General features: G+C 47.4%; 2 protein-coding genes across 7 annotated transcripts; one reads left to right on the forward strand and one right to left on the reverse strand.

Moving 5' to 3' along the window:
* The first annotated feature begins 432 nt into the window (after positions 1 to 432).
* On the forward strand, positions 433 to 6504 carry LOC311440200 (cytochrome P450 2C9-like). The gene is made up of 9 exons (XM_084526769.1): positions 433 to 691; positions 1019 to 1181; positions 1676 to 1825; positions 2283 to 2443; positions 2688 to 2864; positions 3390 to 3531; positions 3966 to 4153; positions 5346 to 5487; positions 6006 to 6504. The coding sequence occupies exons 1-9, from the start codon at positions 512 to 514 to the stop codon at positions 6185 to 6187; spliced, it is 1485 nt and encodes a 494-aa protein (XP_084382895.1). The 5' UTR covers positions 433 to 511; the 3' UTR covers positions 6188 to 6504.
* Positions 6505 to 7330: 826 nt separating this feature from the next.
* Positions 7331 to 13819, reverse strand: LOC311440201 (uncharacterized protein). Of its 6 annotated transcripts, none has more exons than XM_084526774.1 (6): positions 13645 to 13819; positions 10805 to 10840; positions 9807 to 9857; positions 9434 to 9550; positions 8231 to 8296; positions 7331 to 7811 (listed from the first exon to the last, which is right to left on the reverse strand). In XM_084526774.1, exons 1-6 carry the CDS (start codon positions 13645 to 13647, stop codon positions 7638 to 7640), a joined length of 447 nt encoding a protein of 148 aa, XP_084382900.1. In that variant the 5' UTR covers positions 13648 to 13819; the 3' UTR covers positions 7331 to 7637. The 6 variants fall into 6 exon arrangements, with proteins under 6 accessions (XP_084382900.1, XP_084382898.1, XP_084382901.1 ...); XM_084526772.1 differs by having other exon boundaries at positions 8231 to 8335; XM_084526775.1 differs by lacking the exon at positions 10805 to 10840.
* Positions 13820 to 16565: the final 2746 nt, after the last annotated feature.

Consider the following 16565-nt stretch of genomic DNA (forward strand, 5'->3'; position numbering starts at 1 on the left):
CACACTGCCTGCAGTGTGACCTCCCCTGCTAGCACCAGGAAGCCTTCAGGAACAAGCAGGGATGGCTGTCCCCACTGAGAACTAACGCAAACAATGCTGAAGAATGGGAAACCCACACGGCACCAAGGTACGCGGAAGGTGCTCTCATAACAGCAGATTTCTGGAGCAGCTCAAGTGGAATGCCCAGCTCATACTATTATCTCTGTAACAATGAAGTTTAAGTGAAACAAATCAAGTCTTACAAGCACGTTTTTAACTTAATCTCTATTGGCCTCTGCAGTTGCTTGAGACAAGGTGTGTCGTTAATGACCAATTAACTTTGGAGAAGTTCAGTCCTGGTTTCGCAACACGGCAGTCTCAAATGATTGACTAGTAACATTGGATAACTCAGCCACGTGATCAAAAACGTGATGTTGACCTAACAGAGCAGAGCACTTCAGTATATAAGCTCAGGCTTGAGCAGCCCGATTTGATTCCTCCTGAGCCTCTCAAGCTCTCCTCCACTTGGAAAATGGAGCTGCTGGGGGCAGCATCTGTTGTTCTCCTGGTTTGTGTTGTTTGCCTGCTCAACTTCGCAAGATGGAAAATCAGGTCTGGAAAGGGGAAGATGCCTCCAGGACCAGCTCCTCTTCCCATCCTAGGGAATCTGCTGCAGGTGAAACCAAAGGACTTAACCAAAACCCTTGAGAAGGTAAGGACTCTCTTTTTCCCCTCGGTTTCTTCTCGGGATGAGAAGTGTGTGTGCTCTGTGCATGGGGACAACATGTGGCTATAGCCTGATGACTGCCAACCCCGGAGGAGCAGAAAAGCCATGGGGATCTCAGCTGTCGTCGTCCCCTCTCCCCCACGCTCTCACCCTTGCTTAGGATCTGATGGCTGACTGACATTTGCCATGAGAGGACCAGATCTTAATCCTGTTGGTCTGTGAGGCTGCACTGCCCACAGAACAATGCAGCAGTGTGGTCACTTTTCAACTCCTCCTCTCTACATGGCCGTGTTCTCTCTTGCATTTTGACAGCTCAGCGAAGAGTATGGGCCAGTTTTCACAGTGCACCTGGGCTCTGATCCAGTGGTGGTGCTGTGTGGACATGACGTGGTAAAAGAAGCCTTGATTGATCGTGGGGATGAGTTTGCTGCCAGAGGAAGGATGCCACTGGGAGACCGGGCTAACGAAGGATTAGGTATGTTCACTGACTGAGCTCCTCCTAAGGCTAAGGGAAGGGCTGAGGACAAGTGTGGCAGGGTGTGCATGGGGCATGCCATGCACAAGGACATGAGTGACATGGGGGGGGTCCCACCTGGAGAATGGCAGGCAGGGCAGCCTGCAACTGCTGGCTTCCACCACCCAAAGAGGATTTCTAAGAAATGGGGCTCGATTTATCTCACTGATGCACAGTGGAAAGGCAAGCAGCAACAGCCTCAGGCTGCAGCACAGGAAGTTCTGTGTGGATGTGAGGGATGAATTGTTCGCAAGGAGGTTGGGGATGTGCTGGAGAAGGCCAAAAGCAGACAGCTGGACTACGGGACCTCCAGAGGTTGTCTCCAGACCACAGTACTCTGAGATGCTATGTCATTGCTATCTACAGGGCTAGGATTCACTGTCATCATGAGTCTCCATTTATCTTACATCCAGCGCACCAAAGTCAGGTCTTCGCTCTTTCTCCTTCCTCTGCAGGCATTATTTTCAGCAACAACGAGGGGTGGCTACATGTCCGTCGGTTTGCTCTCACCACTCTGCGCAACTTTGGGATGGGGAAAAGGAGCATTGAAGAGAGGATCCAAGAGGAAGCCGAGCACTTGCTTGAAGAGCTCAGAAAAACAAAGAGTATAGTCTATTTTTAATATAGTTTATTTAAAAAAAAAAAAAAAAAAGATTGCATTTAGGGAGCCCATGTTCTTAAGCATAAGTTGTGGAGTCTCCATCCTTAGAGGTATTCAGAAGATGTCTGGACATGGTCCTGGGCAAGTGGTTCTAGAAGGGGCTGGACAAGATGATTTCCAGACGTCTGTCAACCATTTTGTGATTCTGTGAATTGATGTTCCCATGCATTTGGTCTTTGCAACAGCTGCCCCTCGTTACTAAGCAGTTAATAATTCCATGATTATGTGCTGTACTTTTTGAAGAAGCCTTCTGTGTCAATAAGGCACTGTGAGTTTCCACTAACCTGTGAGTTTCCACTAACCACCAGAGGTCAGGTTACCCACAGTAGCTGTAGGTTTTTAGGTTTTGCCTTTTTTTGTGATTTCTTTTTTAATGGCTTATAACTTTTCTGAACTCACAGAAATGCCCTTTGACCCAACATTTATGCTGAGCTGCACCGTCTCCAATGTCATATGCTCCGTTATCTTTGGGAAACGATATGACTATAAAGACAAGAAGTTCCTGTCTCTGATGAACAACATGAACAACATCTTTGAGATGCTCAGCTCCCGCTGGGGACAGGTACCTTCAGCAACTATTTCACAGTGGTGACATTCTCCCAGGGGAGCAGGAGGCTTCCCTCCCAATGAAGTCTCACTTCAACCTTCAAACCAGGACCCATCAATGTTCTGCTGCTCAAGAGCAAGAAACACCCTTGCAAATGCAGCTGGTTTTGCCAACTAAGTGCAGCTTCTCCCTAGTCCTAACCACTCTTTTTCTCCACCTCTGGGATTCCTACTAAGACCTCCTCTTTCTTTCCTTCCAGCTATACCAGATGTTCCCAGAGATCCTGGATTACTTCCCTGGCCCACACAACAGAATATTCAAAGAAGTTGATGCTGTAAAAGCCTTTGTAGCAGAGGAAGTGAAGACACACCAAGCCTACCTGGATCCCAGCTCTCCTCAGGATTTCATTGACTGCTTTCTCAGCAAAATGCAGGAAGTAAGGAGAGAGCACACAGCCCCAGCTCATCCCCAAACACCCTTTCCTTTCCTAACTAATACAAATATTGGGATATCCCCTTGTGAGGGCTGAACACAAGCAACTGTCTGTGCTAGTGGAAAGGCACTGACAACACCCCTGATGTTGCCTGTGCTACAGCTTACAGCTGGTGGTCTGCACCCTCCATGTTCATTACCCACAGCTGCTTGGACACCAAGACCTACAACTGCTTGCACCAAAACACAGGGGCGTTTGCAGGCTGGTCTTGCAGCTCTTGCACTGGAAAGCAGTTGGCACAGCAAGGGCAAGCAGACGGCTATATACCTAACATACAGTGTGCAGTTTCAAAGAAGGCTGCTCTGGGGTCTTGCTTACTGCACAGAGATAGCATTGAAACATCCCACATGACTGCCGCACCTTATCAGAGAAATGCAACAGTTCTGGGTGGAAAGCAGGGCCCACGGTGACACAAGAAAGGGCCCTTTTCTCAGTTCAACTAGAGAAATAACCCAGCCTTTTCTCTAGGAAAAAGACAATCCCAATTCCAGCTTCCACTTGAAGAACCTGATAACCACAGCCTTTGACTTGTTCACTGGTGGAACTGAGACGACTAGCACCACCTTAAGATATGGGTTTCTGCTTCTTCTCAAATACCCACAGATACAAGGTACCAGTCTATGATCTCTTCTCCTCTAGCCATTCCCTTGGGCTGGACACAGATCTAATGCTACTGCCTTTTCAACTTCTCTTCTCTCATATTCTACCTAAATGGGCAAAGTCCTTGTATGCTCATACCCCTCAAGGGCCATTACACATCCCTCAGCTTCACTGGCCATCAACAGCAAATGCACCCCCTCATCAGCAAGGGATTTGGCTGTGTCCACATCTTTCTCTCTTGCTACTCCTATTTAGCCAAGTTTGTTATAAGGGCATTGTTTGCACAGGCTGCAGTGGAGTTGCTTTCCAGACTACACCAAAATCAATATAAATGCTCCCATCATTTGCTAGCAAATCCATGAGGTTTGTGGACAGCTTAGGACAAGCTGTTTGGGTGGGTTTGGCTTTATTCACCCATCTTATGGTTTGTGCTTCTCTTGACAGAGAAAGTTCAAGAAGAGATTGACCGGGTCGTAGGACGATCACGAAGACCTTGTGTGGCTGACCGGACCCAGATGCCCTACACAGATGCAGTGGCTCATGAAATCCAGCGCTTTATCACCCTCATCCCCTTGAGCATCTCTCATGCTGTGACCAAAGACATCTACTTCAGAGAGCATTTCATTCCCAAGGTTAGTGGGCAAGCTCCCTCAAGTCCAGCAACAAGGTGGCAGCATGCTTGCTCTCAGGCTGTCGGTTACACGCCAGAAGCTAGAAATGCTGTGACCTGACCATGTCATCACCTGGGCCTTCATAGAGTTTTCCTCAGATCCCCAGGCTGCTGTAGCATACCTGCAATTCCTTGTTGCTTTCCCCTGGGCTGAGACTGGAACACTAGGTCTGCCCAACACCTCTGCTCACTTGCTCTGTGGGTTGACCTATCAGTAGAAACATGCTGAGCTCACAAATAGAACAGAGCAGTGTCTCCTCACAAAGGCAGCAAAGCTGGGGAACTGCTCACTGCCATCTGGGGGAGCCTGGCATCTCCTTGGAGGCAGAGTCAGTCTGTGATTATTGAGAGTAGAGACCCCAAGGCAAAATGTGATGGACACTGTATTTACATTCAGATGAATGAACAGAACCTGTTTGCCCTGTTCTTACACACTTACTGAGGCAATCCTTGTTGGCCACTCCCAGAGGCAGCCTGATAGGCTAGGGCAGCCCATGGCCTGGTTTGGCCTGGACCACTGCAGTGATGCTCATGTTACTTCCCATCTTCTGAGGGACCACAAACACTGGGGGAACAGCAACATGGGGCCTGTTGGCGTCACGATTTTCATCTGTCACTGTAAAATCAAGACAGCACCCAGGGAACTAGCAGAGTCCAGCTTCTAGCAGAGTGCTCTTTTGTCATCACTTCTGGATCGTTTATCCTGTTCCCCAGTCAGGGGCTGCTCAGAAAGTAAGAAGAAAGAGGATGGAGGCAGGAAAAAAATTGTCAGAAGAGAAGAGAGCTACAATCTTGTGTGCTTTTGCTTTTCAGGGCTCACAGAAAAGAAGGAACATTGTACATCTACAAGTTCATTATAGTGAAACACCAAGAAAGAAGAATTAGGTGGGGTGTCCCCAAACAACCAGAGAAAGGAGAGGATAAATGGGCTGAAACAGAAAGGGAACACAGGAGGGGCAGCCAGAACAACTGTCTATGCTGTAACATCTAGCAGGGCCTCCCTAAATGTGCCTCTCCAAAGGGAGAGTCCCCAAAGGGCCACTGAAAGCTCTGGGAGGATTGCACTAATTACCTCAGCCTTAACTTGACAGGCAGTTGGGTTAAGTGACCTAAGTCACCTCCCCTTCACTTCTGCTCTTCTTGTCTTACTGCAGGGCACCACAATCTTCCCCGTCCTCAGTTCTGTGCTGTATAACAGCAAGGAGTTCCCAAACCCACATGAGTTTAATCCTGGACATTTCTTGAACGAGAACGGCACCTTTAGGAAGAGTGAACTCTTCATGCCCTTCTCAGCAGGTAACACACAGGCTTCCTCTCCCAGGAGCTGCTGTCCTCCCCTGGGGGAACCACCCTGCTTTTTCCCATAACACCTGCTCCCCGTGTGGTCCTGCCACTACTTCCCTGGGGCTCGCTGCTCTCTGTGTACCTACTCGCTGCTGTTCCTTCCCACCCACATCAGCCCTCTCTTTTGGGGGCTTTTTAGAACTCCTACTGGGAGCTGCCACTCTTTCTGGGCACCTTTAAGTAGGCTACTCGCAACCACTCACCTACCAACAGCCCCAGCCCTCCTCTTTATCACCCACGCTGTGTCACCTCACTCTCTCGACCTCTCCACGTGATGCCTCCTCCCTCCACTCTCCAGGCTTCTCCTGTTCTTCGTTCACACACCCAGTCAGTCACCTCCCTGCTGCTATTTACTAGCTTTATTTACTAGCTGCACCTAGTAAACAAAGCTGCATAGCACGTAGGCCTAGCACAAACTCCAACCCACTCAGCAGCACTTGCTCAGTGCTATTTGTTGTCTTTACTTCCAGGGAAGCGAATATGCCCTGGAGAGGGCCTGGCACGCATGGAGATATTCTTGTTCCTGACCACCATCTTGCAGAACTTCACCTTGAAGGCTGTCCTCAAGCCTGAGGAGCTCAGCATAACCCCTACGCTGAGTGGATTAGGAAATGTTCCTCCCTTTTACCAGCTCTGTGCTCTTCCCCGCTGAAGGGCACGAAAACTCTGTGCGGTGTTCCCTAGCCCATCTAGTCTTCTATATCTCTATGCCTCTACTAAATCCAATGACAGGAGTATTGGCTCACCTACACAACACCTCCAGGAAGATAGCTCCCAGAGTCCCAGGCTCTTCAAACCACTGACACTGTGTGTGCTCACTGAGTGCAGAAGTCCCACTGAACAGCCAAATTGCTTACAAACAGGGCTCCTGTGGCTGCCCACGACCTGCAGCACGTGTCCCACTGATGCTCTGCTGATGGACAGTATGGTACGTGTACATTAACAGCCCAATAAAGAAAAATCTATTTATGAGGCCTTGAGCTGCTGCTTTCTTTGGGTTGGGGCAGTCCCCGCAGCCACTGCTCCACTGCAGAGCAGGTCACAGCACCTGTGGCCACGGCGCTGCCAGAAGAGCTGACCTTCCCAGGGCGAAAACCCCTGCCTGCTTCACCACCAGATTCCTGCTGCTGCCTGCAAGGAACCCTGCCAGCCCTGCAGCCTGCAGAAGAACAGCGGCAGCATCCCTCCTGGATGACAGCACTCCTCCATTCACAGGCTGAAGCTCTGGCTACTTTCAGTGCTGTGCCCCTTTGGTGGGACCTCTGTCTCCGCCTGGGTGCCCCTCTCATTCCTAGGGTACTCCATGGCCCAGCCTTTCCACAGGCGGGGAGCATCTTCCCTTCGGCTCCTCTTTCTTCCCAAAGCATTTTCCAACACAACCCTGCCTGTCACCGTGGCCACCCAGCATCCTCGCATGAATCGAGATGGGGCTGCAGAGGAGACCATTTCTCTGAATGGTGTCTCTTACTGAAATCATAGGAGAATAAGCATTCCTACTTCACCTCCTGGCTGAAATACCTGTTGTAGGGGCACAGAGAAAATAGTGTGAGTGAGACACCACTGTGGGTAAGGATTAGCCGAGAACTAAGGGAAATTGCCATCCCTGGGGCTAAAGTCAGCAGCTGGAACTTCACTCCCTCCAGTTTTCTTGGGCTTATCACTTCACCTCATTTACAGTCTAGTCTCCTTCTGTCAAATGAAAACAAGGGTTCATTCATGTTTTCCCAAGCAGTTGTGAGGAGCTCAAGAACCTGAATGTGGGGATTCCAGCAAACACTCTACTTGTCCACTCTACTGTCACTACAAGGATTTAGATGTTCTTTATTAAAATAAATTAAATTCAGGAGAACAGCAAGACCACCTCTCCCACAGCACTTTGTTACTTCCAAAATGAGGGGAATCTCATTTTGCTTCCATATCTCAGAGGCATAATTCCAAACGGGTTCTTTCGCCATGCAGTCTCTTTGTCCTGTTCTCTAGAATTTCCTGTATGCACAAAGAGAAAACTCTTGTTCATGAAATGCAGCTGTGTAGCCCCTAGTGTCCAGGAAAAGGATTGTGTCTGTTATTTCTGGTTCCAGCCACAATTTGGTGCTTTTCTCTCAGTGAAAGGGAGGATGATTTTCATAAACGTATTCCACCACAGGTGGCTCTCTTCTGGGCTTATTCATCCTTGGGGGCTTTGCCTGTGCTTGGATGTCTGGTCTGAAGTGTTTTTGTTGATCTCCATTTACGTAGACGTTTGTCGTCTCCTCCATCATGGTCAGATAAAAGTCCTAGAAGCAAAATATTATTTCTGCAATGGCTGTAACAAAGTACTCAGGCTAGAGAGAATACAGTGCATGAGAATTCCTGCCTTTCTTTGGAAATGTTTGGCAGTATTTTGAAGAAAATGTATTTGCTCATATTTCAGGTTCATTCCTCCCTCCATTTTTGCCCATGCAGGATGCAGCTGGAATACCTGTGTACTCTAAAAACAATGGCACTCTATTGCTGGCCCCTCATCTGAGATTGCACCAGACAGACATACAGCTAGAAACAGCAGTAGTGTAGGAGCCACAGGCAAGCATGGGGAGAGAGCTTTCCATGAAGTCTCTATTATTTGTCTAGGGCTACCCTTAAAGCCAGTCCTTTGTTTAGTAACTCACTCGGAAGCCTGTGTGCTACAGTAAGAATCAGTTAACAGATGACTTACATCTGGAGGTCTGGGAGGAGATCGTTCATATTCGTGTTCTTCCTGTATCTCAGGACAGCCACTTCTCTGAAGAGGTGAGCAGAAAGAGTGACAAACACCACCTATCTACAATTCACCAACAACAGTTCAAGAAGTACAGAGCAGGGAAAAAACGTCCTGTTACCAAAGTGCTCAGAACTCAGAACATACTCGGGGCCGAAATAACCACATGGAATAATATCTAACAATCTAAGCTGGACGTCAAAATGATTTTTCATCTGGGACAATTACACGGGCCACTTGATGTGAGCCCATGGGAATTACCTTGTAGCAGTGAACCCTTGATGCCCAAGAATCGCCTTCACTACATCATCCTAAACCCACCCGGTCCCCTTTAATATAGGGGAAAACACTCACTAGCACAATTACACACAGAGAAAACAAAACAAATCAAAAAAACTTCAACCAACAACAACAACATGGAAATCACCTCCCTCGGTACTGTTACAGGTTTCGTTCTGAAGTAAGAAAACAATGAGCCATGCAAGCCCTAGAGCTGGTTAAAACACCTAGAAAAGTGGTAGGGGGAGGAAAGGGCCATAGAACCATCAGTGTTTGGCTGCCACAATGCTTCCTGATTTTCCTCTTCCGTGGACACATGAATGCTTTTTCACCCCAGAGGAACAAGGCAGGGTACTACACAACCCCCTCGCTCTACCCCACCAATGGGGAGGTGGGCATTTAAACCCACCCCATGGGCTGGAACAGAGGAAAAAGTTGACCACATAGTATGAAACGATGCGGCAGTGTTTGGGGAACTAAATAACACTATTTTGTAGTCAGAGGATTCCTGAACGAATGATTTCCTCTAGCAAATAACAAGAGAAATCCACTGAAGAACAATGATGATAGATTCTTTGGTTACTTCCTGCTAGTTAACGGACCACTTGGCAGTAACTCTCCCATATTTTCACACGAATTTCTCTTTTATCTTTATGATCCTGTAACTCCTTGCAGAGCAGTGACGGTTTGTGGGTAGGGGTGCCTAGGGGTTCAGTCTTGAACATCCTAAGAGCTGCAGAAGGTACTGAACCAGAACTCTGATGTAGAGGACTAGGCTCACAAGTGGCAAGGCATCCAGGTATGGATACATGGAAGGTATACCTTCCATGTATCCATACCTGGATATGGATACATGGATATGGATACATGGAAGGTATTTACCTGCTTCCAGCTGAAGTTTGACCACTGGAGAACACAGACCACTGCCAAGATGACTGCAAGGACCAAGGCCAGGAAGCTGGGTATCCCTGCAGCTACTCCAATCACCCAGGGCTGGTACTAACTCACAAAGAAAGAGAATCAGGTCAAATGCATGCATGGTGATCCTTTAATGCTGTGCTCAGTAGCAGAGTGTGGGGCTAGCATGCAACAAGGATAGCCAATGTGAGAGACAAAACTGCAGCCCTGGGCCACAACAGCGGCATCTAGCCCAGCTGCACTGCAAATGGGAATGGACAAAGGTAGCAAAGATTTGATTTTAGAGGGAAAATGCTCCATGAAAACAATCTCATTAAATAACAAAGCAAAGTCTTACCCCATAACAATCTGCTTGGACAGCTGTGTTTCCTATTGTAGTTGCAGAAGTCTAGAAATAAGATGGTTAAAGAACATTGCGAAAATATATTACATATAAAGCTAACATGGACAGAGGCTAAGCAAGCAGTTGCAAGACTTCAATAACAGCCCATGGTAGGTTACACACGGAGAACTCGGCTGCACCCTGAGGTTGTGGCCTGTGAGTGCCAGTCATAAGCAAGAACCCAGACTTTGGTCCTTCCAGCAATGGCTCTGCCTGGAAGGAATACATGTTCTTCCTCAGAAAGGGGCTTAGGGCTGGAAAAAAAAAAGTGTACGCAGGAAATAAGCACAAATATATGCCAGAGAAAGCTGGACTCTGAAGGGGAAGCAGCAAAAAGGATAGCAGGAAGCCCCAAGAAATGATGTGCTTTTGCAACAGGCTGCTCTCTGTCCCTGCCACATCATCTGCCTGCTTGGCCTTCCCTCGAGCATCAGTCAGTGGAGGGTGCTGCACACTCTGCCTGGGTTCACAGAAGCAATGCGTGTAGTGCAGGGCCCTGAAAACTGCGTGTAACCCAAAACAAAACCCTCTGGATTTTTCTAGCCATTGAAAAATGTCCCACCCAGCTCCAAAGGCAGCTGAGGCCCCACGACAAGAAAGCCTATCACACAGTGATGGTGGCAAGCGCATCGCTTGTTATTCCCTTGCCCAGACTGACCCACCGCCTGCAGCTGACAGCTCATGCAGTAAAATACTGCAAACTTACTGGATTTGCCCATTTCTAAATAAACGAGAAAACAGGCACAAATGCAGGACTGGGGGTTCTGTAAGCATCTCACCTGCCCTTATTGCTACAATATAACGTCAGTGGCGTTAGGACAGTATGTCAGAGAAGATCCCCAGCAGCCGCCCACCCAGAACAGCACCTCCTTCTCTTCCAGAACTTCCCCAGCTCCTATATGTACCACAGTGCTGAGTAGGCAATAGATCTTCATCCTATGCAGTGTACTTACTGTTGTGTTGTAAAAGACTTTGGAAAATGTTGTTGTCTGCAGAGAAATAACAAAAATACAAATAGAAAATAAAAAACGGAATTGAGTATCAGGTGGCCTGACCATCTGTGGGAGTGGGCAGGGATATTTCTGAAGTGACTGGAGGTGACGGCATGAGAATATACCGATGTGATCTGAATATTAAGTTGTGATAGTTATTCCAGAGAAAACAAAGAGCATGTCGTACTACTTAAGAAAGCAATACAAATAAATAAACTTGAACCGGTTTACTGGAATTGCTTACGCCATGCAGAGCCGCCTCTGAGTAGTCGGGGATTATCGCGCAAGGAGCTCACCCTGGCAGCTAGCTCCCAGTGAGGGAGGACAAGGCTCTTTGTCCCCACAGTGGCTGGGGAGCTACAGGAAAGTGGCAGCTGGTAAGACAGCAAGCACCTCCACCTGCAGCCTCTGAGCCCCAGACCAGCTGCAGTTCCTGCTCTTGTTGATTCAACAGACAGATGAAAAAAGACATTAACTCCTTCCTGACTAAATTGTTTCCACAGGCAGAACAACAGCTGTTTGGTGATGTTTTGCTGCCTGGGGCAGCTGGGATACAGACACTACCATTCTAGGAGGAATGCAGAAAGAGGCTTGGAGAAAGTTAAAAGCTGCTCTCAATCTCTCTTGCTGGTGTAGCTGTACTGTTGGAAGCAGTACTGCGTCCATTAGATGGTGAGCTCTGTGGGCAGCTGAGGCCGCCTGTAGGGACGGGTGCTACTGACAGTGCTGGGAAGGGAAGCTTAGCTTTGAGGCTGGCAATGAGGGCAAGCAGTGCAGAAGCCTTTCCCTCCTCTTCTTTAATCCACAGGAAGCAACTCTGTTAAGACAGGTAGGTTCAATGTTATTACTGAACCCTGGTCAGCACCAGAAACACACAGGAATTAAATAAAAAGGAGCGAAAGAGCAAATCTGCAGAGATCTCCCCTGGAACTGATGTGGAAGGTGACAGGAGAAGACTGAAAGGGAGCTTCACTTTGCATCCACCAAAAGCCAGTAGGGAGGGAGCTGGCAGAAAGCTGCCCTTTTTCTGCCTGCAGGAAGTTCTGCTGCCATGCCCTGAGTTGGGCATGGTTATTTCAGATCAGGGAGGTCAAAGCGTGCCAATAAAAGTCTGGGCATTGCAGCTTACGGAGAAGGAAGGCTCGAACACAAGCAAGCTGAGAGAGATTTGGCTCTTCAGTCTCAGCCCAGTCTAAGGCCTGTGGTCTAGGAGCAGGACACATCACCGGGCGTGAAGGATCATAATGCTCATTGAAAGGTCCAGAACTGATCCTCCCACTACAGACTGCAGCTGGAGGCATGTTCAGAACCGTGGCCTTTACAGGCAGGCCGTGGACATTGAACTGAAAGCATAACCTTTCAACAGCTTGTCGTAGGGACTGCAGATGTTGGGAAATGCCTCTGAGCAGACACAGTTAACAACTGGTCACCAAATGAGAAGGATTGATTTCTTTCTAACTCCCCAGAGGCCCAGGTACCGCTGCACCCAGGCTGCCAGCTGGGAATGAAATACAACAGAGATGTTCTCACCTGAACTTCCTATTGTGCATTCTTTGAGCTTCCTCACTGACACATGCCTTTCTGAACAGCTGACCTGTTAATGTTTGAGCTTGGATATTTATCTTCTCTGAAGCTGTACATTTATTTTATTTCCTTCTTCTCGGTTAAAGACAGTACACTTAATGGACTTCGTGATTATTTCCAGGACTGTGCATATGCAGGTTAAATGAAAGTCCGAAGAGAAGGAGCCACATAAAATGTGTTGTTTACCTCTGTTCACCTCTCTGTGCTCAAGGTATTTGTGAAAATAGATCTGTGTGTGCCGTTGACTGTTAACAAAATCAAGTTGCCAGCTAGCAACAGGTCTGTTTGTTCCTTGCAATAACCTGACTGGTAGCCCTTGATTTGAGTAGAAATGCTTTTCCTAGCTTATTTAATCATAGTTTCAGACCAGGGGTAAAGACTTAATCCCTTAACACTTGAGGACAGAAAGTATAAAGTAAGCCCTTATTTAAAGGAAAAGCCTGGTTCTGCACTGGAGCAAGACACAGAACTAGCCCGTTTCTCTCAAGTGTACAAGAGCTTAAAGCAATTGTCTCAAGTCAGTTGCAAAAAAAATAAAAGTATGGAAATTTGTACACTACCCATTGTGAGAGAAAGGATCTTTGCGTGTAAATTACTATTGACTTCCAATGTATCAATACTTCTAGTTGTCCCAGCTGAAAATCCTGATCTGCCTGCTCTGACATTTCAAAACTTAAAGTGAGCATAATTCAACATAGTGGTTGCAGACAAATGACTGCAGTGCCCCTGCTTTTGTTTGCCGATTGCCCAGATTACTCTAGCATGATGTTTACAGGGCTCTGAGTGTCAGTGACCTGACGTGAGTTGGGTAGATTTCCCTGCAGCATTAACTACAGGAGCTACTGTCTGCCGAGGGCACATCCTGGGCAAGAGAAAGCTTTATACTGCAGTTTAGCTTAAAAAAGAAAACAACACAACCATGCTTCCACTTTGCCCCAACTGCCCAACACCAGGTGACACCTCCAGGACAGAAAAGCTGAGATAGACACTAAAACCCAGTCAGGTGTCAGAAAGCATTGGTTGCACTACAGGGAAACGCAGAGAGAGCAGAAGGGCCAGCTCGACTGACTTGGTTGGGGCAGAAAACAGGAGGGCTGAATGCTCCCAGGAAGCATTCCACCAAACACCTGAGTGATCCCATGGCCTCACTTCTCTTGCCCTGACCGCTCCCCTGAGTTCATCCATCAACCGAGAGAGACAGCACGGCTCCCACTCACCATTTCGCTCTCCTCCCCGAGAAATCCCTGCACGCGCTAACAGCTGACCGTCCGGCTCCAGGTTAGCACTCCTTTTAAGATACGCTTCTCTTCCTGCTAAAAAACAAACTGCAGACCTGTAAAGAGGAAGAGACGATGGCATTTCTGTCAGGGTGAGTCAAGTAACCTGGCTGGATCCCAGCACACCTGGTAAAGCAGCTCCTCTGCCGGGGGCAGAGTCTGGCCAGCACGTGGAAAGCTGAGCTTCAGGGCACTGAGGACTCCACCTCCTTTTTATCTGCCTTATGGCAAGCAAAAGTGCTCCTGGCTCAGATGATGTGTTTAATTCGTACCAGAGCCCAGCCTGAGGGGAATCCTACTTTTATTCTCTAAGGCTAACACCTTGTCTGACAGAGCACGCTTACTGGGAATGCCAGGACAAAGTGGAGGATTTCTGCCAGCTTGTTTCATGCCTGATGCTGAGACCAACGGCTCTCTGCTGTGGACAACCTTCTCTGTCTCCACTGTGGTGTACCACTGAATTCATGCTTTTAGAGGATGAAGCATCTCCTGGCAGACAACAGATATTCCCTTCAGCATCTCACACATGGTGACTGGACGGTTCTTGGGCACTTTCTGGAAAATTAAGTCCCGTCTCTTAAAATGAGGCTTGGCCATTTCCCACAGCACTGGTAGCTGGCAATCAGAGTGGAAAGAGAAATTAAAGGACAATGCTATTTGAACCACAGTGAATATATATATAAGCCTGTGAAAGGTCCCCGCACGTACAACAGATAGATCATGCACACAGTGAGAACATACCTTGCTGCAACTGCAGATGTCAGTGTTTCTCCATGAGCTGCTGCATTGGTTCATATTCCATCTTCTATTTTACCTCCCATTCCCCACTGGCTTCCCTTGGTCTGCATCGTTTCCAATGCTTCAACATCACTTTAGCCCATAACTGGCTATGTGACTGAAGGCTTCCTGGCCCTCATTTTGGAAATCATGTCTACCAAGTGACTTGATTGTCAGCATCCAGGCTCATTCCTGAGTCATGCTGTGCAACAACACTCTGGTGTAGGAGGCTGCACGGGGATGCTTTTTCCTTACTGTGTTTCTGTTGCTGCTCTGCCTTTGGGAGCAGCTGGGAGGAAATTCAGTCACTATGAAGTTCTGAGTGGCCCTGACACACACCACAGGAAGCATACTGGGTGGTGGGACATGCATGAACTGTGTATGTGTTGGGGGAATAACACAGATATGATCCGTAAGGAAGCACGACAGGCATCAAGCAGAGGACAAAAAGAGGAAGAAAAGCATCTTAGGTGCTGCTTGGCTACCGGACATTTTGCTGTTACAGTGGGAGTGTAGACCACAAGGCTGCAGTAAGGAACACCTGCCTTATGCTCATCCTGCTGTCCTTTACACACGAGTTTCACGTCCCAGAGACTTTGGGACCTGCTGCTGAAGGCTCTACCCTGTAGAGTACTATATGACCTTTCTCTTTTGAAATCTACTTATGGACTAATTTCCACAACCATGTTTATCACTGTAGATCTACATCCCAGATCACTAAAGGATCAGCACAGAACACAAGACAATGATGTAGCCTTTGGCTGACCAAGTGTCACTGCCTAAGTGTCCTTCTGATTCCCAAAACCAAGATCAAGCGAAGGCTCAAGCAAAAGTTACTTTCTGCAGACGGGAAATCCCACCCGCTATTAGCTGCGGACACAACCAACAGTCAGCAGAAACAAGAAACGTATTAAGAAATTCTCTCCCCTTGACGACGTGGTAAATGCATGCATACAACAGAACATGCAACTGAATCCAGTCTTTAATGAATGCAGAGACTCATTCTGCACATGTACATTTTGATTGCCCCCACACCCTCCCACTCCCTCCCCCTCTAAAAATAATTATTTTAGTTAGTGAAAGGTACAACCACACGAAGACCAGAATATGTATATACACCTTAGAGGGTCTCTTTTTTTCTTAAGAAACTTTCACATGTTTAGAATTATTGACTGTTAAGCCCAGTCAGTACAGCAGAAATACTCCACACAGATCATTGGTTGAAATGTACAGTACAACAGTTGTGAGTACACTGTCACAAGAGACACCTGCTTGAATGGTAACAAGTGCAGTAGATCCATCAAACCCTATTGCAACAAACCAGAGCATTGAATACAGTCTGAGAAAGATGAGAAAATATCGCAGAGAGCACAGATGTTGAAGTACACAGGAAGCTTCTACAGTAACTTCTCTCCAGAATCATTACTCCCATTAGAGAGCCAGGAAATCTGAACTGCTGCTTGCCACTTGGAACTTTCCTTCTGCTTCACAGGGACTGGCGTCAGGCTTTTATTTCCAGACCTGAGTCACTGCACTTTTGCTTGAATGGGGGCAAGGAAGAGACCCCAGCTAGCACACCTCACTTTCCCAGACCTCTATGGACAAACAGCTTGAGACAAAAGGACTTGCCTGTAAAAAGGCCACACAAAATGAAAACAGAAACAAAACAGAGCTAGAAAAACAAACAGAAATAACATGGTTTTATGCAGTCTGCAGTAAAGCTATAGTCAATGGATCAGTATTGGTCACATGACAATTAAGGCTTTGACTACTGCTCTTCTACATGCACATTTTATATACATACAACCATGTGTGTGTATAAATTATTTTATTTTTCTTGTTCTAAGCAAGAAAATATTTTCATGCATTTGCTTCCCATAGTATTCACAATACTTGGATCCCATTCTGTTCAAGGACTTCTGGAGAGGGATGGGTCAATTTATTATCCATCTGGAAAAGGCCTCATCTCCAGAAAGGTCATTTGTGCCTGACAGTGGCGCTGGCCCCCCACTTCACAGTCATACACCCAAGCAGAAGGTGTCACCCCAGAGCCTGACAGTACATTGGTTATGTAAACATAGTAA

This window comes from Aythya ferina (assembly GCF_964211825.1).
Source record: "Aythya ferina genome assembly, chromosome: 7".
Taxonomy (NCBI): Eukaryota; Metazoa; Chordata; class Aves; order Anseriformes; family Anatidae; genus Aythya; species Aythya ferina.